Genomic DNA, 17,021 nt, shown 5'->3' on the forward strand with positions numbered 1-17,021 from the left:
GGTAAAACAGTGAAACCACTTTAGACAAAAATTTGGGGTGTGGTCTTAAGGCCAACTTGTCTTTGAAAAACTGTGTATAGGGTAGCCCTGCCATTAGGGTCTGCAGTTCACTTACTCTCCTTGTGGACGTTATGGCAATAAGAAAGGCTGCCTTTTGACAGAGGAAGGAGAGAGAACAAGTTGCTAAAGGCTCAGATGGGAGGTCCCATGAGGGCAGTCAGCACAGCGTTAAGCTCCCACAAGGGAACCATTTCTTTATAGGTGGGAAAAGACAGACAATACCTCTTAGAAATCTAAATACCATCGAATGAGGAAAAACTGAATTCCCTTGGATCGGAGGGTAGAATGCGAAACCACCGCTAAGTGGACCCTTCACTGAGCTGAGAGACAGACTTGAGGACTTAAGATGTAACAGGTAATCCAAAATGAATGCGGGCTAGCATCAGCTGGACTCCTTGAGTTAGTGCTCAAACTGAAAATGCTTCCACTTGGAAAATAGGTAGACCTAGTAGAGGGTTTTCTATTATTAAGTAGGACTCATTGAACTGGGTCTGAACATCTTCCTTCCTTCTCATCTAACCATACAGCATCCAAGAGGATGCATCAGTAGGTCAGGAAGAAGGGGAAGAGATCTGGGAGACTGAACAGATAGACTTTTAAGGTCGGAGAACCAACATTGTCTTGGCCAAGCTGGTACAACAAGAATCGGGTTAGCATGATCTAGCTTCAGTTTGTGAATAACTTGAGAGATGAGTGGGACTGGGAGGGAAGCATACACCAGGACTGATCTCCAATTTAAATCACAGTTGTCAGTTAAAGATCTTGGATTGAGACTTGATCTGGAGCAAAACTGATGGCAGTTCTTGTTGTCCCTTGTAGCAAACAGGTCAACAGACAGAATGCCCCATTCTCTGAAGATGCAGCTCCAAATGCTGCTCTTCAGAGACTACTTATGATTCTGGGAGAAATTCCTGCTGAGGTGATCAGCCATCTGATTCTGAGCCCCCAGTAAGTGTGTGGCTGGATAAGTGATGCCTTCTTTGATGCAAAAGAGTCAAAACTATATTGCTACCTGACAGCGCTGGATGAAGCAGGCTCCTCCCTGCTTGTTCACATAATACATTGTGGTGGTATTGTCCATAAGCAGGTGAACCACTGTGCCCTTGATCGAGCTCAAAAGGTCCAGCATGCATTGTAAATTGCTCAAACTCCAGGATGTTTATATGAAGGGAGCTTCCTATTTTGTCCACAAACCCTAACCTTTCAAAGTCTCTAGATGTGCTCCCCAAACTATTGTGGTGTAGGGTGACCAGATGAGAGGAAGAAAATATTGAGACACATGGGGGGGAAGGGAGTCATCGGCGGAGAAAAAAAAAAAAAAAAGGAGTATCGCGAAATATCAGGACAAATATTGGTCGGGACGCGGGCCAAACGCCTAGACGCCTAGATATCAGGACGGTCCCAATTTTATCAGGATGTCTGGTCCTGATGGGCAAATGAAACATCTTCACATGCATTAACATGATGTGCTCACCACTCTAGGGACTCAACGATCATCCGTGGCACTCAGACAAGCTTGTCTAATGACTGACAACTTGGGAAACAGACTAACTTCAGCAAGTATTGAAGAGAATGAAGACGCAATCTCACATGCTGGACTACTGCAGCCATATGATCTAGTAACAACAGACAAACATGAACCGTAGTTCAAGCGTGAGACTGGAGAGACAGACATAGGTGACGAATTGTCTGAAAACAATAGTTTGGTAGAAAAGTCATTGAACTCAGAGTCCAGTAGGGCTCCAGTGAACTCAATTATTTCTGCTGGAATTAATATTGACTTCCTTTTGTTCAAAATCAGCCCCAGTAAATCAAAGAGATGAAGTGTTAACTGGGCACGAATGAGGACTAATGCAGTGTCCCAGGCCTCAGCTAGGCTATGCCTACTGTGAGGAGAGGCAGAGGCAAACCTTAAATTTTTAAACTTAACGAATTTCTGGGTTTTCCTTTGTAAAGAACATAAATAATATGAAGTAACATCAAATACTTACTTACGAGAATAATAAACTGTAAATTACCATCACAATAAAATAAATTTGTCAACACCACGCTGTGTCCCCCAAGAGGGAATCGGCTACTTTTCTCCCTGGCTGCAAAGTCTGAATTCACCTCTGGTATCCCGACTTCACCTCTCTCCAGCCTGGCAATGTTTCTTCATTTGACACTACAAAGAGCCAGACCTCTTTCCAACGGTTCACCTGTGAAAGAGAGTTCTTCACCTGGAGAGCCACACCCACTGACCTACTGCACCCAAACTGCATTCCCTCTGTTAGCGTCCCAGTGGTCAATCTCACTGTTCATACACTCTAGGCCCCTTGTTGCCCGGCTCCTTGTTCTTGGCCCTTCTAGGTACTGGCAAATCCCCTTTTTACCCAGCTCTGCTCTCTTTTAACCTCCTTCTTCAACTGCCTTTCAGCTGCCTCTATGGCACTTTCTGAGTCTTCTCCCCAGCTCGAGCTGCCATCTCATTGGCTATCTCGCTTGCCAGGATAGCATTCTATGCTGCTGCATCATAGCTGCAGGCCCTAATACTACCCATCTTGGTTGAAACTGGAGCAGTTGCTAGTGCTAGGGCCTGGGTTACAACAGTTGTGCTTCAGACTTGTGCCTCAGTAACCAATCATCCAGGTAAGAAAAGACATGAATTCCTATCCTTCTGAGATAGGCTGTCACTACTGTCATGCATTCAGTAAACACACGTGGGGCTGATGATAGTCCAAAGGGAAGAACTGTGTATTGATAATATTGACATGCTACTACAAATCTCAAACTTCCTGTTGCTTGGGAAAATTGCCACATGAAAGTAGGCATCCTAAAGACAGATGGCAGTAAACCAGTCATATGCTAATGTGGGGACAATTATAGCTAAGGTTACCACATGGAATCTGATATTTGATGTTTGTGTTGAGGCCTTGAAGATCCAGAATGGGTCTCACCTCTCCCTTTGACTTGGGGATCAGGAAGTAATGAGTAGAAGCCCTTTCCCTGATTCTGAAGGGGATCTTCCTCTATAGCTTGTGAAACAAGAGTCTGGATCTGCAGAAGGAGCAGTGACTTGTGAGCGGGGTCTCTGGAAAAAAAAATGGGTCCGGATGGTGGGAAGCGGGGATAGACAGAAATTGGATGGCATACCCAGTCCAAAGTGTTTAAGACCTGCTTGTCCATGGTAATTGCTTCCCAAGCACCGTAGAAGTGGGCGAGCCTGTCCCCAAATGGAGGAAATATCATGGGGATAATCACAACTGGAATACTGTCCTCAATAGGAGAGTCAAGTTAATTGCATGCCCAAAGCTGATGAAGAATAGGCCAGTTTGTTGAAATTTGAATCAGAAGACCTTCTCCTTTGTGAGTTATATCTCTTTCTAGAGAAATCCTGCTGTCTAGCCAGATAAGCGGACTGCCAGAAATACTGCTGCTATTGTTGCTGATCTCCATATTGCCATCTCTGACACTGGGTATAAACTCCCATTGAACGTAAAGTAGCCTGAGAGTCTTTAAAAGAATGTAATGTATGCAGGTTACTTACCTGTAACTGGAAGTTCTTCGAGATGTGTGGTCCTTATCTGTATTCCACATGTGGGTATGCATGTGCACCATGTACCCAACTCCAGAAATTCTAACAAGTGGTGTCCGCTGGCCTGCAAATGCACAGTAGATTTTGTGTCCCAGTCAAGGGCATAAGAGGTAGTGTGAGCCAATGTCTCTTCGGTTCTTCTGACCACGAATCCAATCGGATCCAAAGCAGAGGGGATGGAGAGGAGGATAATGGAATACAGACAGGGACCATAAAGCTCAAAGAAGTTCCAGCTACAGGTAAATAACCTCCATTTCTTCTTCGAGTGCTGGTGCCTATGTGTATTCCACATATGGGTGATTGACAAGCAATGCTCAGACTGAAGGGCTACGTGAGGAAGCTTGCAGTACTGCAGTTCCCACTGATGCATCCTGAATATGCACATAATGTCTAGTGAACGTGTGGATGGCACTCCAAGTGGCTGCTGTTCATATACCTCCTATGGGTACATCCTGCAGGGAAGCTATAGAGATGGCATGTGCCCTCCTGTGTTAGAAGAAGGTGTATGTGCTAATCTGTATCACTTTATGATGCACTCACTTAGAGATTCTCTGAGAGGATATTGCTTGACTTTGCGGCCTTTCTGCTACAGTGAGAAAAAGTCTTGATTTTCTAATAGGTTTGGTCCTTGGCAGATAGAACACCAGGGCATATCTGAGGTTGAGGGAAGGAAGTATTTTCTCTTCAGCAAAAATGTGGGGTTTTGGGAAAAGGACAGATTAGTGGATACTTTGGTTAGCATGGAATTCAGAAATAACCTTGGGGAGGAATTTAGAACAGAGATGAAGGGATACCTTTTCCTTGTGGAAAAAGTGTACCAGGAGGGTCTACCATGAGGGCTCCCAAATCACTCACTCTTCTGGATGAAGTGATAGCAACTAAAAATGCAATTTTCATGGACAGCTGGGAGATGGAGCATGTCAGCTATTGTTCACACGGTGTTCTGGTGAGTGTTGACAGGATGAAATTGAGGTCCCATTGAGATGTAGGTTTGACCACTGGTGGAAAGGTCCTGAGCCCTTCATGAAGTGTGTGTGTGTGTGTGTGTGTGTGTGTGTGTGTGTGTGTGTACGTACACACACACACTTCATGAAGGGCTCAGGACCTTTCCACCAGTGGTCAAACCTACATCTCAATGGGACCTCAATTTCATCCTGTCAACACTCACCAGTACACCGTACGTACAGAACATCCATCCACTGGAGGCAGGAAGGCACTAATCACTGTGAGATGGACCCACAAGGAGCTAATGGAAAAGCCTGGGTTTTTAAGAGATAGGAGATCATCAAAAATGATCAGAATATTTGCAATGCCTGGAGAAGGCTTATTACGCTGCATCTAGATAGAGAAACATCTCCATTAAGTTAGACAGCAGGTCCAAGTTGAACCTTTCCTATTTTGGGAAAGAATAGCTTGAATGGGTGTCAAACAAGAGCATTCTACTTCCAATGCCCAACCAAACACCAGACCATGAGATACAGAGAGTCCAGATTGGGGTGTCTGATTTTAATCCCCATTTCCCTGAGATCTGGAAATGGGAGGAGGTGACATTTTCAGGAGCTCTGGGAAGCAAAATTGCCTACACCATTTGGTTTCTAGGAAAATGATAATGGCCCCGTCATGACAGATCTTTCTCAGGACCTGTGGTAGCAGTGGAATGGAAGGAAAGGCATATCTGAGATCATTTGTCCATGACAACAAGAGAGCGCCGTCTTGGGAGCCATTGCCTATAGGGGAAGTTTTTGTTCATTTGGGACACAAAGAAATCCCATTGAGATGTACCCCACTGAGTGAATATTTCACTTGGGACATAGTGGTGAATCTCCCACTTTTGGTCTGCAGAGAAGTGCCTGCTCAGGTGGTCTATTAAAGGGTTCTGAGCACCTGGGAGGTATGTGGCTTAGGGCTTGTCTACACTGGCAAGTTTCTGCGCAGTAAAGCAGCTTTTTGTGCTCAAACCGCAAATATGCACACACTGCAAGCCACTTTGTGCACAGAAACTCCTCAGTTGCAGCACTGCAAAAAAACCACATCGACGAGAGTCGTAAGGCTATTTGCGCAGAGGCTCCAGTGCTCTATTGCCAGTGTAGACACTTGATTGCTTTCTACGCTGTAATTGGGCTCTGGAGCGGTCTCATAATGCTTTAAGTGACTGCTCTGCTCGTTGTTTTCAACTTGGCTGCCCTGGAGACATGCGCCCCTCCCCGTTCAAAGCACCGTTTCTGACGGACAGCCCTTGCATGCTGTGCTGATCTGGTCAGGGACACAAAGCAAACCATTAATGTTGAACACAGAGAGGGGTGTGTGTGTGTGTGTGTGTGTGTGTGTGATTGCTGTGCAGGGAGCCCAGGGAGGGAGGCGGGGGCTGATGTCGGGGTTTCCCCCTCCCCCTGCCTCAGGATTGGTTGCTTCCTGCCGCTGTCTGAACTTACAAGACAGGATGCTGACACACTCTTTGTCCTCCAAAACACACTGTCTCTCTCCCCCCACTCCATACCAGGGTGACCAGATAGCAAGTATGGAAAATCAGGACCGGGATGTGGGGGTAATAGGTGCCCATATAAGAAAAAGCCCCGAATATCAGGACTGTCCCTATAAAATCAGGTCATCTGGTCACCCTAACTCCCTGTCACACACACTTCCTCCCCCACACTGCAGTTGAAAAGCAGCTGGCAATGTAGTAGGATGCCCATGGAACAATGGGATTGGGAAACCTGCATCATGTGATGCTGAGCCTGCCCCATGAGGCATTTCAAACTGTTCCCAAAGCACCCTGCAGCCAGTTGCACAGTAGGATAGCTACCACAATGCACTGCTGTCTTTGCTGTTCAAGAGCTGCTAATGTGGATGCGCTCCGGCACCACAAGGAGCACAGCGTGGACACGCAACAGTGGTTTAATTCCAGCGTTTTAATAAAAGTGGTATAACTTGTGGCGCAGAAACTTGCCAATGTAGACATAGTTAGATAGTGATATGGTTTCTCATGCACCAGTTCCAAAGCCTAGTTGCTTTCAGGCAAAAGGGAAGAGATCTTGTTCTACCCTGTTTGCTTATGTAGAAGACCATGGGGATGTTGTCTAACATCACTTGGATATGATGTAAATGTGTAAGTGGAAGAAAGGTTCTGCAAGGCAGGTGGACTGCTCTCAGTTCTAGTATACTGATGTGCACTCTGGCCTCGTTGAGGGTCCTTATGCAATGTGGTTGTTCAGAAGGGAAGTGTCTGTTATGATGGTGACACTGGGACTAGGAGTGTTTAAGGGAACATCCATTCTTACTCTCTCTGGGTTTGATTAACAGGTGAGGGAGGTGATGAATCTGGTGGGAATGGTCACTTTGGTGTTGATATGATCTTTGGTGATAGACTGACCAGAGCCAGGGGTGTAGACATCATAGATGAAGACTGGCGAACAGCTTCACATGAGCGCACAAGACCATATGGCTTAAAAGCGAGAGGCATATTCTGATCATAGTTTTTGGTCTGTAAGTAATCTGTGCTTGCTTTGTTTATGCAGGTGCCCAGGACTGCTAGAAGATGGAGCAGAAACTCTGTCACCGACTTGACCTCTTGGCAGGAGAGACTTACCAAGAGCCAATCATCCAGATATGGGAAAATTGTAACTCTGGTGTCTCATTTGGGCTACCACCACAGACAAAACTTGTGAATATTCTGGGTGCTGTTGCTAGCCCAAAGGGAAGGACTCTGAACTGGAAATGTTCTTGGCCCACCATAAATCGTAGGAACCTTCTGGGGGAATGATGAATGTTTACATGAAAGTATGTGTCCTTCATGTCAAGAGCCACGAACCACATCCCCTCCTGTAGTGAAGAGATTATCGATACTAACGTACCCATCTTGAATTTCGACTTTCTAATAAAGATGTTTAGTTGCCAAAGGTCCAGAATGGGTCTCTTTGTGGGACTAGAAAATTTGGGGAATAGAACTCTCTTCCTTCATACTGAGGAAAGATGCATTCTATTGCCCCTCGCTGTAGGAGGGTGTCTGCCTCCTGATGAACAATCATCTCATGAGAGTGGTCTCTGAAGGGGGATCAGGAAGAGTGGTTGTGAGGAGCGAGGGAGAGGAACTTGATGGAGTTTCCTTGATGGATAATTTCCAAGACCGAAGTCTGTCATGATCAAGCCCCCATTGTGGGTGAAGAATGTGAGATGGCCTCCTAAATAATGGAAGAAGAGGTGGCTAGCATCAGTGGTGGTTGGATGTCTCGGTTGAGACTCACCTAAGTAGCCCTTTGTAGGAGGCTTGGAATGGGTAGAAGTTGTGGTGGTCGAGGGAGCCAAAAAGCAAGGCCTCTGAACCTCTGATGTTTCATTGCAGGCTTGGCTTGAGGAGAGCGTGACCTTGACCTATATGTTTGTCTCTAATGTTTTCTCTTCGAGGCCAGAGCATAAATCCCCAAGGAGCACAGAGTCTTTGACAGGTGTAGGGACTCATCCGTTTTCTCATTGAAGAGATCTGAGTCGTCGAAGGGAAGATTCTGTATGGTATTCTGAAACTTTCTAGGGAAACCTGAAGACTGTAGCCAAGAATCCTTCCTTATGACTATATCAGAGGTCAGTCCTGTGGATGCCATATCTTGCTACTAACTTACCCTCCTCTATGAAAGACTGAAATTGGGCTTTGTCCTCAGTAGGAAGCTTGTCCTTAAAGTCCACCAGCCTTGAATAGTTGTTAAAATCATATTTAGCTAACAGCCTGATAGCAATACAGAATTGCAGGCCCATAGATGAAAGACCTTTCTCTCCAGGAGATCCAACCTCTATGAGCCCTTGTCTGTCAGGGTGGTCCTTAGATGTTGCGACCTAGCCCTCTCCATTGCTGCCTGTACCACCAGAAAGTTGGGTGCAGGGTGGGAGAAAATAAATTCAGCTCCCTTTGTGGAAATGAAATAGCACCTCTCAGCTCTTTCAGGTGTGGGGGTACAGGATGCTGGAGTGTGTCATACCAATCTAGCCGGCTACAGGATGACCTCGTTAACTGGAAGATTACAAAATATCCAGGAGCCAGTGTTGTGGGTCCTGGACCACCTCCTGCTGTATTGGTAGGTCATTGGCAATCCTCTGCACTAGCTCTTGGTACTGGTTATGATGTCCAGCAGAGATGAAGAGTAAGGAGTGACCACTTGATTCAGAGACAAGGATGAGATTCCCGTTGATACCTGTGGATCCAGGTCAATATCCTCCTCATACTCTGACAGATCCGGTGTATGCCGAGAAGGAGAAGTGTGGTCATATTCCTGGGTGGGTCCCTGGCAGCTGAGAGAGTCCCATGAGCCCCAATAAGGCCAGAAAGAGGGATCAGCCATTTGTGGGGAAACCCATGGCAACAGGTACCAGGTGTCCCCCGGGAAGTCACATCTGGAGGGGTAGCATCCAGATCTCATTGACTTCCTGTTAGAGCTCTGCTCTCTCCAAGGATATGAAGGAGTGGCCAGAAATTCTGACTCATCCAAGCCTGAAAACTGCTCCCCTTCCAATGGTGGGGCCATTGGCACCAGGGCATGCCTGCCCAATGGTTAGAGATGAGAGAGTTCCTGAGACACCGAAGTAGTAGTATCTTCTGGTGTCGTAATGTCCCTCAGGAGGGCTGGGCTGGAAAGGATGAGAGACTGAGCTGCAGATAAGGAAGGAAGATATCCTTTGGTGTAGTATATGACTCTGTATGTCCCAGTGTCTGGGGTGGGGTTGGGGGTTTCCGATGGTCAGAGCCAATGGTTCCAGCATGTCTTGAGAGCTAGTGTGTTCCTTAGATGAGCGAGCCAGTACCAATAAAGCCAGACCTGCACTCTTAAACTGAAATGGCAGATGATGGTCCTTGTATTATGGAGCTGGCGTCACCAACAGAATCAGAGGAGTTTTCTTTTTGCACGCTGTACCCTCCAACTTAGGGGTTTTCAGCCATGCTGGTCCCTTAGGATCCACACACAAAGGCTCACCTGACTTTGACAGGCTCATGAAGTGATCGTGTTTCTTGTGGACAGTACAGGACGGGGTTCTGTCCTTGCGACCATGAGAGTGCACTGTACTCTCATGGGAAGCCTTGGAGAAAGAGTCCTTGGGCTTAGGAGCTGCAGACTCTGCTCCTAAGCTCATGCTTGGAGGGATGCAGTACGTCTATTGGGTCCTATGTACGGAGGGTCTCCCTTCCCCAGTTCAGAATGGGACCTCAGCCTTCTTCATAAGGTGTTTCCTTAGACAAAACTCACAAGTTTTGTGCGTTCTTGGTGGAAACAAGACACAAATACTGCACTTAGTAGAAATATGCATATCATCCAAGCCACAGAAGCAACATTGGTGATGGTTGCTCTCAGAGAAGAAGTGAGGGCAAGAGATACAATTCTTCAACCCCGGGACTCTGGGCATAGTCCCTAATTATGGGGAGGGAGTCCCCAGAATGGGGAAAAATAAGCCATACTAACGACAGTACACAGTTATATGGTAATATAAAAACTATGAAGTATAAAAACTGTTTACAAATCTATTTGCAGATTCTATCAAGAGAAAAAGCAGCAGAAATCTGTGCGCACAGGGATTCTGACTCAGGCCATGTGGCAGTAAGAAGGAACTGGCGAGGCATAGGACTGCATTGCCTCTTATGTCCTTGGTCGGGAGCATGAGGAGATCTACTGCGCATGTGTGGGCCAATGGACACTGCTTGTTAGAATTTCTGGACTTGGGTGCATGGCACAGATGCGTATCCATGTGTGGAATACACACAGGGACCAGGACTCGGAGAACTCATTTGTTTTCTCATAAAACAAAAACTGATCTTCAAAAGGTAAGTCCTCTAAGCGTTGTTGGACCTCAGGAACTTTGCCAGAGCTAGCTGAGGCCATAATCCTAGAAGTGGTGTACACCACATCCAGTGCTGACTGTAGTGACATCTTTGCCACTAGATGGCCTTCTGCAATGAAAGCTTTAAACAATTTCCTGGAGGATTTCTAGCAGCTTATCCATAAATTTGCATATAGCCTCCTAATTTACAAAATTATATTTTGATAATAGCACTTGCTGATTAGAAATGTGCATTTGTAAAGACACGGTTGAATTAATTTTCCTTCCCATTAAATCTAACCTCTTTGTCTTTAGGCATGGACTTATACCTCTCTTGTCACAGCCTCTCGCTTGATGCTGTAATGACAAGTGAGTTAGGGGCTGGAGGTGAGTGAAAGCACTTGAAACCCTGCAGAGGAACATAATACCTTTCATCAGTACACTTCGCTGTGGGCAGTAAGGGAGTTAGAGTATGCCACAAAGTCTTCATAGGTTCCAAAAGCACTTCATTTACAGAGAGAGAGCTACCCTTCCTGAAACTGACAGCTGGAGAAGGTCCACCAATGTATGGATGTTCTGCTGAACAAACTCAGCCTGAATGCCCTAGGCTGTAACCATTCACCTCAGGATATCTTGATACAACTTTAAATCCTCTGGCACAGGAGAAGAGGATTGTGGAATCATTCAATGAGGAGAAAAAGGAAGGAAGAGAAGATAATCAGCCTCAGTCTGTCTGCAGTGTAGATGGCTCAAAAGGGGAGACTACCAAAGGGACTGGTGACCTTGCCCTGGACTGAGCAGATGATCAGGACTTCGCAGATTGAGGAACATTCCAAGGGTTCCAAAGAGGCTACTGAGGATAAGGATATGGCACTGGTGGCGAGTAGGAACTGGGCCAAGAGCTCCTATCCCTACTGCTGGAATAATGCCAATCTCAGTACTGATGGTGATCCCCAGGAAGTCTCAAAGATTTTTGAGACTGGTACTTGGAAGGGAAAGGAGAGGTGGAAGATGTCCCCAAACTCAATCTTGAAGAACCTTCCAAGAGCCTGGTGGCAACGGAGGAGCCACTTCAGGTGGAGCAAGCAAACATCCAGCCTCTTCTGAAGCCCAATATGCAGGCCACATCAGTGCCAACACTAGGGTAGCTGGTATCTTGGGTACTGGTTGCGGCACTGCACATATGCTTGACAATGGAATGGACTTTGGTACTGGAGATGAGGCTGGTACCAATACGTCAGGCTTGGTCTACACCGAAACCATCGTCAGTACTGAAGTCAGTACCTGCCGTGATGAGCTTTTAAGTACCGAACAGAAGGCTGAACTCAGCTCTGCATGCTGAGTTTTAAATAGTACTGAAACAGTGCTGGCACAGGGAATACTCTGCAACCAGTCCAGCCAGTGCTTAGTATACAAAAGAAATCACCACAGCTGAGTGCCCCTGAATTAATGGAGAGTCAGGAACAGAAAGGCAGAGCAAGTCTGATGCTGCCAGATATGCCAGTGGAGCGGAAACAGTCAGTGCTGACATCACCAGATTCAATGAATGTCCCACAGACAATGTTGGAATCAGCAGTATGGTGTCCAATCGTCTTGGTACCAGAGAGGAGCTAGATAGCCTAACTCTGTCCTGTATTCTGAAGGAATCCCTGTGCCAGTCTACGCCTTTTAGTAGAGGAGGAGGAATCTCTCCAAGCTCTAGACTGGCCCTGATCCGTTTTGAGAGTCCTTCTCCTCAGAGGACCAGAGAAAGGAGAACAATTTCTCTTTCTCCTCAGAGAGGAATCAGAATCTGGCCATGCAACAACAACCTGTGCTGGTTCCAAAGTTCTCTGAGGGGCTGGACGATCTGTGGATGCACCCTTCCCCAAAACAGGCCTCATGCCCTGCTCCATAAGGTGTTGCTTGAGGTACAGGTCTCTAGCCACCTGCATTCTCTTTCTGAAAGACTTACAAATGGGGCACTTCTGCAAGACACAAACACAGAGTGTGGGGCCACTATTAGGGATAGTCACCCCACATGATGGGCAGTGTTTCAAACCTGTTAAGGCATCAAACCAGACTAAATTCTACTTAACTAAATTACTACTAACTAGCTAAATACTAAGGGTACATTAAAACTAGCTAAATACACAAGCTCACAGCAAAGCACCATGACAGTAAAGCATGAGACAGATACCACACAGAGCGCTTCAATTCAAGCAGCAGGGAGTGAGAAGGAACTGAAGGGGGTCTAGGTGGCACTGCCTGTAAATAGCCATGGGAGGGGCTATGAAGTCCAGAAAGCATGCGTGCTGCCCCTAAGTGTACTGCTAGGCAAAGTTCTCTGGCCTTGACATGCTAGAGATTTGCACACCTTAGTGGAATACACATCTGCAACCACTTGAAGAAGAACTAATCCAAGCCTGGTACTCTACCCACTTGCATTGGCCAACATCTGAAATTTCATAGGAAGACTAATAACTGCACCTAGCAAAGCTGTACATGAAATAATCACACAGTGAACAAACCTAGCCACAGTGCAATCCTCCTAGTGGAGTGCAGCTTCCTTCCTTCAGTGTTCTGGAACTTGAAGTTCAGATAGACTTTTGAGGTTGGTTCACATTCTCCTCAAATACCAATCTGCTCTAGTATTTCTGCTACTAGTGACATTTTCAGGCTGCTTATTGGGATCCCTTTGCAACACTATGTAACCACAGCATCTAGTTCTTGATTCCCCTGTTCCCCTCCTTCTTTCAATTTGGGCAGACTGAGTCAACATTGTAGCAATTCGCTCTTACCTGGCTAAGACAGACATGATTCACAAATCTGATACAGCTCTTCAAACACAGAAGAGCACCTAGGGTAGGAGCCAGATGTCTTTTCTCTCACTTAGGAAAGGAACGGTCACTAAATGATATGTATACTTTAATAGCTCTACTTTAATAGACCGTCTTTGCCTCCCAGCACCCCGACATCTCCTGTAGTACTATGAAAGCTTCAACAGGGAAGTTTAGGAGAGACAGGGCCTGGCCTGGACTCTGCAGCACCAAAATTTTTTTATTACATTGGATTAGTTTTTCTGCCTTGCATTCATATGAGAACAATAAGTGACTCAGCAATTCCAGAAAGGTGTATTAGAGTTTCAGAAATTATCTGCCTCTTAAAAAAAAATAAAAATCCACATTATCTGACTGACCTCTTGCATCAGTAAATTTCACAGGCTGACTATGTTCGGTGTGAAGCACAAGTTCTTTTTTACCTGTTCTAACAGCATTGCGAGCCTGGTTGACGGTCATTTGCCCCGACATATGCATAAGAACCTTGGTTTGTGGACTAGTTTGGATATGTGCCGCAGAAACAACAGCAGTTGGGACTACATTGGAATGGACTGTCATGCTGTTCCCCTGAAGTTTCTGTGATGTTCCACCAGCAGTGGAAGGGCTGACCATGGTCATCACTCGTGCTGTCTGGCCAGCAGTAGACATGGGGACTTTTGCTTGCGAAGCACTTGTCACCGTCCTGCCAAAATTAAAAAGCCCTTTGATTCAATTATTCAAAAAAAAAAAAAAAAGACCCAAAACATAAGTAGTTACTAAAAGGCGATGCTCTTCATATCATTACTGGTTTTAGGTTTAAGTATAACATACAAATCAATGTGAACAACTAGAAACAAAGTAAACTATTCAGACACTTGCTTAAAAAAAAATCATACCTTGTGATTGGTGCCACATAATTGCCAGGGAAAACACCAATCTTGCTTGTATGCATGGAGGTTCCTTTGAACCAGCCATCTTGACAACGTTCAAAGACTAAAAACATCTCCCCCTTTCGCAGTTCCAGTTCATCCTCTTTTCGAGGACTGTATGGATATATGGCAATATACCTAGAAGAAAGGAAAGCACATGAATCTCTCTTTATCTAATGTTTCAACTAAGGCTGTCAATTAATCGCAGTTAACTCAAGCAATTAGCTCAAAAGTAATTAACTCAATTAAAAAAATTAATCGCGATTAATCACAGTTTTAATCGCACTGTTAAACAATAATAGAATATCAATTGAAATTTATTATTAATATTTTGGATGTTTTTCTACATTTTCAAATATACTGATTTCAATTACAACACACAATACAAAGTGTACAGTGCTCACTTTTTTAAATAAATATTTGAACTGTAAAAAACAAAAGAAATAATATTTTTCTATTCACTTCATACAAGTACTGTAATGCAATCTCTTTATCGTGAAAGTGCAACTTACAAATGTAGATTTTGTTGTTGTTACATAACTGCACTCAAAAACAAAACAATGTAAAACTTTAGAGCCTACAAGTCCACTCAGTCCTACTTGTTCAGCCAATTGCTAAGACAAACAAGTTTGTTTACCTTTATAGGAGATAATGCTGCCTGCTTCTTATTTACTATGTACTATATATATTATCTTATATATAATACTATATATATGATATTTATATATTATATACTATTTCTTTTATCTTTTTTACAGTGCTAATATTTGTAATCAAAAATAATATAAAGTGAGCACTGTACACTTTGTATTCTGTGTTGTACTTGAAATCAATATATTTGAAAATGTGGAAAATATCCCAAAATATTTAAATAAATGCTACTGTATTATTAACAGTGTGATTAAAACTGTGATTTCCATGTTTTTTTAATCTCATGATTAATTGCAATTATTTTTTTTAAATGTTTCACAGCCCTAGTTTAAACATAAAAAGGTACAAAATCACTTTCTTCCACTTTCCTGACTGGGTAAGAGTTCAAAGTGAAGGGCAACAATTAAAGGCTATAGCATGACAGGTGCTGGGATATCATAACCCCAAGAAATGCCCATGCCATCTAATGACACACCACCAATCATCTTGTGGCAACTATAAAAAGAAGTGCTATTAAGGGAAAAGTATTATGTTAAATTTTTAATCAGTTATTATGTGTTCCTTGTTAGTGTATGTTATTAAAATTAATGTACATTAGAAATTAACTGAAAATACGAATTGTAAATTTTGTTATTTACTGTAGTTTCTTTTTCTGGGTTTCCTAGCCATTAAATTCTTCTCCACGCATTCCCCCCCCCCCCCCCCCGCCCCCCACTTCTTTTCCTTTCTGTGAGTATTTATACTTGGGAATGAAAGACCAGATTCAGAAATAAACAAAATACTTCTGAATCAACTTTTTCTTTTTAAATCAGAGAACTGGGTCCCTACAGTGCAATTGAAGTGCGGGAGGGAGATGTGCTATGTTGCTGGAAGCTTACGCCTACAGAGTGGCTGCTGTTTCACTTTTAAAACCCACCTGTTTTCCTCCTGAGAAGCTACAGCTTCATCAACCTTTTACCCCCAATCGGGGATATTGCAGATTATGTATTCCTCATGCCACCTGAGCTTAAACCAAACTTTGTACCCTCGATAATCTGTATGTTATTCCCCGATAACCAGATATTTCTATGCTCAAACTCTGTTCACTATTTTTTTAACATCATCTTAATAAAATTTTTAAAACTATGGAATCATGACTGGGGGAGGAAGGGAGGGAGGAGTGTCAGTCATGTCCTCTCCTTTTCTGCTTCTTTTTTTAAAGATGTATTTTACAACTTCCAAACTTAGCTTTTTGAAAATAAAAATAAAACAGATACTTCTACAATTCTGTGCTGGATATTATTAGGGACATTTCCCAGTACTGCAGGATTTCTTATTGCCTTTTTAGAATGGGAGTAACTGTCCGCTCACCACCTTTCTTCTATGCTCTGCACCAGGATAAAATGAAGAGCAAGCTTTTTTGTTTTTGTTTTTTACTTTAAAATATATGTGTTTATATCAGAACCATGGGAAATAATATCTACAAATAGGTTATAGCATTTTTCAAAAATACAAAGGCCCCCTTTTGAAAAAGGGCCCATCACTGCATACACTGGCTGGGAAGTCAACAAATCTTTCCACTCTCATTCTCAGGGATAGACAAAAGAAAGGAAGGAGAAAAGGAGATTTTACAAAATGTTCTCAGTGTTGGCAAAATTGGTCCTATGTGCACTGACTAAATGAAGCGGGTATTTTTGTCCCCTTCCTTCCTATATCAAACCTTTACTGCTTCCACCAGTCCAGCAATTTGTGCAGTCCCTCACCTGCATAATCTACTTTTCCAGATTGCTCATACAATGAAATTTTCAGGAAGAGAGATGTTGTCAGGACCACATGTAATATATAAAATATTTTTCACCTGGCAATATTACTCCTATTTTATTGTATTGGATAACACTAGCTAGCAGCTTTCTGTCTTCGTTCCAAACTGCCACCCACTAATTAACTTAACTGTAGAATCCTCATTCGAACTGCACTTGTAACCTGCACAGGCAGCCTGACAATGAGATGATAATATAACATGCCAAACAAGATACAATGCTTTCTGTGTTCTAGCATAAATTATTCTACATGGGGATGGTCTTTTGATTCCTTTTATAGTAGATGACACTGAAGAAACTCACTCAGGACATTGCCACTTGTGAATTAGGTAGTCCTCACCCCTAACTCAAGGAAAAGAAAAGTACATTCACTCTCTACATGATGAATATTCCATATATTTGTATTTTATCCACA

General features: G+C 43.9%; 1 protein-coding gene across 1 annotated transcript in view; it reads right to left on the reverse strand.

The window, feature by feature from the left end:
- SH3RF1 (SH3 domain containing ring finger 1) overlaps window positions 1-17,021 on the reverse strand; it is a 174,163-nt gene that overhangs the window by 33,488 nt on the left and 123,654 nt on the right. The window contains exons 8-9 of the mRNA XM_024194896.1: window positions 14,124-14,294; window positions 13,671-13,930 (exon numbers count right to left, since the gene is read on the reverse strand). Of these exons, the coding sequence (XP_024050664.1) occupies window positions 13,671-13,930; window positions 14,124-14,294 (431 nt within the window). The remainder of the gene's footprint in view (window positions 1-13,670; window positions 13,931-14,123; window positions 14,295-17,021) is intronic.

This window comes from Terrapene carolina, unplaced genomic scaffold, assembly GCF_002925995.2.
Source record: "Terrapene carolina triunguis isolate 2854851 unplaced genomic scaffold, T_m_triunguis-2.0 Scaffold66, whole genome shotgun sequence".
Taxonomy (NCBI): Eukaryota; Metazoa; Chordata; order Testudines; family Emydidae; genus Terrapene; species Terrapene triunguis.